This window comes from Cebus imitator, unplaced genomic scaffold (genome assembly GCF_001604975.1).
Source record: "Cebus imitator isolate Cc_AM_T3 unplaced genomic scaffold, Cebus_imitator-1.0 Scaffold244, whole genome shotgun sequence".
NCBI lineage: Eukaryota > Metazoa > Chordata > Mammalia > Primates > Cebidae > Cebus > Cebus imitator.
The window spans coordinates 650,066-656,130 of record NW_016107559.1 but is presented as its reverse complement, the minus strand read 5'-3'; the positions used below and the strand labels follow the sequence as shown (position 1 = coordinate 656,130).

Genomic DNA, 6,065 nt, shown 5'->3' with positions numbered 1-6,065 from the left:
AAATGCTCATCATCACTGGTCATCAGAGAAATGCAAATCAAAACTACATTGAGATACCATCTCACGCCAGTTAGAATGGCGATCATTAAAAAATCTGGAGACAACAGATGCTGGAGGGGATGTGGAGAAATAGGATCACTTTTACACTGTTGGTGGAAGTGTAAATTAGTTCAACCATTGTGGAAGACAGTGTGGTGATTCCTCAAAGCCCTAGAAATAGAAATTCCATTTGACCCAGCAATCCCGTTACTGTGTATATATCCAAGGGATTATAAATCGTTCTATTGTAAGGATACGTGCACACGAATGTTCATTGCAGCACAGTTTACAATAGCAAAGACCTGGAACCAACCCAAATGCCCATCGATGATAGACTGGATAGGGAAAATGTGGCACATATCCACCATGGAATATTATGCAGCCATCTAAAACGATGAGTTCGTGTGAACCTGGAAAGCATCATTCTCAGCAAACTGACACAAGAGCAGAAAATCAACCACCGCATGTTCTCACTCATAGGCGGGTGTTGAACAATGAGAACACATGGACACAAGGAAGGGAGCACTACACGCTGGGGTCATTTGGGGGGAAATAGGGGAGGGACAGCGCGTGGAGGGGATTTGGGGAGAGACAGCTTGGGGAGAAGTGCTAGATGTGGGTGATGAGGAGGAAGGCAGCAGATCACACTGCCACGTGTGTGCCTATGCAACAATCTTGCATGTTCTTCACATGTACTCCAAAACCTAAAATGCAATAAAATTTTTTAAAAAAAAAAGAAAGAAATATATAATGCAAAGAATAATTTGCAAAAGCGTAAATATTATGGCTACTTATTTGAAAATTTCCACAAATAGCAAGTAACCTATTTGAGGATGCCTGCGGCTGCTCACTCACTGGACTCTTCCTCTTACCTGTTGTGTGCTGAGACTGCAGAGTATGACGTCTCCAGAGGCTGTGGCCACACACACAGACTCCTGATCCAGCAAGTCCTGAATGCCAACAATGCGGCCACTTCCATCCTCTGGGAGAAAACCTTCTGCCACCAAAGAAACTTCATTTTTCACCTTTACGAAAGTATACAGAGAAGTGAAGTAACCTAGTCTGCTTTCAAGAATAAGTGATAACATTTCCAGAAATAAAATACTTTTTAATTTTTCTTTTATCAAATAAAAGCTTTGAAAAATGTTTTTTCTAGATGAAAATCCAAACTTTCATTTGAGAAATATCACCACTCTCGTCTTTAACAAGAAAAATAGGTAATATGACCTTTTTGCCAAACAAACACAAAAATAAAAACAATAGGCCTGGTCTCTTTAAAAATGTGCAATAAGACATGATGTTAATAATTATGTTTTTCTAAGATTTCCATAGTATGGGGAAAAGGCACTAAAGAATGTAACTGCCTAAAATGTATTAGTAGAAGAATATAATCAAAGGAACATACCAAAACCAGGCCACAGAGGTTTTAAAAGTAGATATGGTTAGCAGCCAGTACTAAAGATTCTGATTTAGTTGATATGAGATATGGGCTCAAGCTTTTAGAAAGCTCCACCAGCAACTTGTATGTTCATTCCCAATTGAAAACTACTATTATAAACAGAATTTGCATGACCACAAGGGTAAAAAGTAGGGTACCCGCTCAAAAAGTAAGATCAGTTTTTCTGACTCAGGTTAAAATTGTAGCAGAGTTAAAGATGGGTTACTATTTAAACTATGTCTAACATGGCATATATATGAAGCAAAGAGAATATTTAAGATATAGATTCATAAGAGGTATGAAATTCACAAAGACTATGTGGGGAAAGAAATTTGGAGGAAGGCAAGTCAAGGGTTATACCCATGTGTTGGCATTCTCCATCACTAACTTACTTCTCTTGAAACAGGATCTACTTCTATAAGTCCATGTTCTGAGCCAATGAGCACTGTCCCCTGTTCAGTTCGAAGAGAGAAGCACTGAGGTTTCCCTGGACTTTGAATATCCCTGAACTCCAGGGTCCGAAATAACTTCAGATTTCGCATGATGAAGTGATTCTCACGACACAAGCACCACTACCCCTTGATGAACCATTAATCCCTAAGAGAGAAAGAAATAGCTTAATAGAGATAAATGACCATACTTATTTAAGTGAAGTGATTCAGCAGGTGAAGAAGTGGTAGTTAGAATCAGAGTAACAACAAAACAAAACAAAACTTACCTCTCTGAGTACACACCCATGTATGGATTATAGCAACAACCTGACCCACTCTATATCGCTATGGTCTACAAATTAAGAATTCTGAAAGCTATTTTATGTTCTCACTCTTTAAAAGAGGCAACTTTTAAAAAGAATGTTTTCTTCAATAAAGATGCAATATCAGCTATTCCTTTGAGAAAGCTGAAAGAACAAATGAATGGGGAAACTTTATTTTTGCGTATTAGGGACATCTTTGTAACATCCTAAAGAAAAACAAAAGGGTATCCCATTGATTAGCACTATTTGAAAATGCATGTTTATATATTGGCAGTTGAAGAGAATCTGAAATGACTTTAATATTCACCAGGTCTATTAATTTATAAACTGGATTTATACATTCATAAAAATATTGAAATCAAAGATAGAAAAGCATTTACTGTTCTAAGGGGGAAAGAGAAAATACTGAGACATGACAAAAATTTACTTCAAAATGATGACCAACGTTTCATTGAGCTTGATGACCTGACATAACTACCAGTAACTTCATTCTTCTGGCCAGGCTTGTTCCAGCACCATACGAAACGTGAGAAAAGAGTGCTAAACAGGACATCTAATGTGGTCTGGCAAAATCAGACTTGCTTAAATGCATAACATTACCTAAGTAGGAAAAAAAAATGTTAGTGTGCTATTTATATTCAGATCCCTTTAAGGTTCATGACTGTAAGTCCTAACTTCTCTTAGGAGTAGCAATTACAAGGACCACACTGGCCTTTGCTGTCACTTTAGTCCAAGGAGAATTCTCTCATCTTGGCACCCCACACATGTATGACATAGAAAGAATAAAAATGAATCAATCCTAATAGTACACAGAAGATAATATCAAGTATAATAGGAACTATATAATCTGGGATAAGAGAAAGGCAAGATTATATATGGTGGAAGTGAGGAAGACAAGGCAGACAATGATTTTAGTAAGTTTTGGTGACATTTATTTTTTTTCAAGGGTTTAAAATATAATTTTAATAAAGTATATACAAACTGTAGATGAAAATGGGAAATATGAAATCTGGCAAAAGTCTTTTGGCTTTCTTGCAAATGGTATCCTTATAATTCCCCAACTATCAGAGGGTGAAATATTTTTCTAGAGAAAAATAAAATGATTGCAATTCAATTGTATTTCCTATGATACTTTATGTATCAGAGTCACTTGCACATTCTGGTCTGCTGTCATCTGGCCCATCACTTTCCTTACCCCAGTCTTTCATAGATGCTCCCATCATGAATTCATTACATAGGATCGTCCAACCTGGGCCCTCTTCTGATTTCACTTCAGCCGGTTTGGTTTTTGGTTTCTTCCTGCTTGAAGTAGTCTCATTTGTATGTACATCCACCCATTCCTCTCAAAACATTGATGAAATCTTTCTCGGAAACAGTTGATATCAACTTAGCACACTTTCTAATAGAGCTTTCAGCTTCTTTAACCTTTTCATCAACGTTCTTTTGATGTTTCTGAACGGCATTATATACTTGCACCACACCCCTTGTTGCAATTCTCTGAAGATTTCCATCTCTTTGTTTTGGACAATATCGGGCTTCACTCTGCACATCGTTTCCCACTCCAGCCTCTTATCACGTTGTTTTATTTTCTCTAGTCTTTCTTGCTTTAACTTCTCTTTTTCCTTTTCCAGCTTATTTTTGACCAGAATAGTAGGTTTACTTTCAGGAGTTTGCTTGTTGAGGACTTTAGCCATGGTCATCTGCCCAGCCCGTATTAGTCCCAATACTTGATTCTCGTCATTTTCATTTTCTTTGTCACAAGGTTCAGTATCACCCTCACTGTCAGCTTCTATTGCTTCATCATCAGAATAAAAGTGGTCCTTTTCTGAATCACAACTTCCTACAGAACCTCCGCTATCGGAAATGTCCGTGCCCTTGCCTTCCAGCACCAATGCTACGGCTCCAGTTACCATTTTCATATTCTTCTCTGAGGTCTTTTTCAGATTTTCCTCCGCACTCACACCTGAGTCAGGAACGGCAGCTGCCATTTTTCCATTCCGGAAGTTTTTACGTCACCTGACAGTTGCGTCTGGTGGCAAACAGAGGAACTTCTGCCTTGGTGACATTTACATTCAAGAACTTCTAGAAATTACTTGAAAACTCTATCATATCACGCAGCCTTTTTTTTTTTTTTTTGAAGCGGAGTTTTGCTCTTGTTGCCAAGGCTGGAGCGCAATGGCGCGATCTCAGCTCACCGCAACTTCCGCTTCCCAGGTTTGAGCCTCAACCTCCGAGTAGCTGAGATTACAAACTCCCGCCACCACGCCCAGCTAATTTTTGTATTTTTGTTAGAGACAAGGTTTCACCATGTTGGCCAGGCTGTTCTTGAACTCCTAACCTCAATGATCCACCTGTCTCTGCCTCCCAAAGTGCTGGGATTACAGGCGTGAGCCACTGTGCCTCGCCGCGTTTTTCATCTTTAAATATCATAAAAATGCCTCAAAACTAGTTTCTCTGAAATTTCACACCCATCAGTCTTATTCCCTTATCTTCTTAGAGGAAGACTTGCCTCCACTTCTTTCCAGGCTAGGAAAGGAATGTCCTCCATATTGCCCCAGGACCTAGGCCTAATGGTACTCTGTTTGACATCTGCAACCTTCAACTTCCCTGCCTCCATTGATTCAATTTTTCTCAGTCCTTAAATGTGCTAAAGATCCCTCCACACCAAAGGTCAATCGTGGATTCTCTCTTAATTTTCTGACAACTCCTTCATTTTCTTCCCTTGCTCCTTCAACTATCCACCTCTTGGCTAGACATCATACGTATGATTACGTGTACCATGGAGATCACGAATATGCTGATTAGGCCTAAATACCCCTAGCTCTGACTGAATTAGCCCAAACTGAACACTAAACCCACATTTTCAATCTCCTGTTAGAATCACAAGCATGTTTCACATGCACATTAAATAGGACATGGAAAGCAAAGAACTTGCTATTCTTCCACTAAATGACAGTTCCCACTATTTGGAGACAGGGCATTTCTACTCTCTCTCTGTTCCCAAGCTGAAAAACTGTCTTTGCTGCCTTTCTGCTTACTCTTCATATTGATCTATTCACTAATTAGCGCCAATATACAGTGGCTGTCAATACACAGTTGAATTCTTTACAATCCGGTTTGTGGCCTACATCCAACACTGAGCTACTTGCTAAGTGCTGGGATCTGGATATTACTCAGACAGCCATCGTCTCCACGGAGATCATCGTTAACGGGAAAGAAAGCCAGGCAAAACACCACGTTAGATAGAAAAGCACACGGGACACCACCTCCACGAAAAAGTCGCAGCCGCGAGAACGGACCAGCACCACAGTACCCAAACCTCTATTAACCGCCGCCTTCCACTGTGGGTTAATGCTCTCGCTTTCAGCGTTATTATCCACCCCCTGCATGAAAGCAGGAGTCTGGGTTAAGTGCGGCTGGAGGCGCAGCAGGTATCCCCGGGCTTTCGCGCCTCCCAGCTCCCCCGATGGAACAGGTGGCAAGACTGCAAAAAGGATTTAAGGCTCTAGGAGAGAAAGTGCATCCCGCACTTCACTCCCCGGCCTGCAGCAGGCAGAGGAGCCTCCGGGTCTCCTTCACCAGAACACCGCTGGCGGAGGAGTCCATACGAGTCTCTATCTTGGATGGATCGCTCACCTAAGGACCCCCAAACGCAGGTGCGTCCGGCCTCTCCTCCCCAGCCACGCGCAGCCGGCTACCCAGAGACCACTCCGAATTGCGCACGCGCCTCTATCAGCGACTCTCACTCTCTCACGAAGCGCTCCAAGTGTCTGAGGCGGAGGCGCTCTACGTGAGTAAAGGCTGCAGCACTGCAAGGAGTCCAGCGGCGCAGGG

At 41.2% G+C, this 6,065-nt stretch overlaps 1 protein-coding gene and 1 pseudogene across 5 annotated transcripts in view; both read right to left on the bottom strand.

Annotated features, from left to right (window-relative positions):
* ELP1 (elongator acetyltransferase complex subunit 1) overlaps positions 1-6,044 on the bottom strand; it is an 80,951-nt gene extending 74,907 nt beyond the window's left edge. For 2 of the 5 annotated variants that reach the window (XM_017498561.2, XM_037727891.1), the window contains exons 1-3: positions 5,868-6,044; positions 1,870-2,074; positions 912-1,064 (exon numbers count right to left, since the gene is read on the bottom strand). In XM_017498561.2, the coding sequence (XP_017354050.1) occupies positions 912-1,064; positions 1,870-2,019 (303 nt within the window). In that variant the 5' untranslated portion in view covers positions 2,020-2,074; positions 5,868-6,044. Of the gene's footprint in view, positions 1-911; positions 1,065-1,869; positions 2,075-3,480; positions 3,504-5,497; positions 5,820-5,867 lie in introns of those variants that run through there. The other 3 variants (XM_017498562.2, XM_037727890.1, XM_017498563.2) reach the window with 3 other exon arrangements.
* Positions 2,081-4,396, bottom strand: LOC108282568 (annotated as a pseudogene).
* Positions 6,045-6,065: the final 21 nt, after the last annotated feature.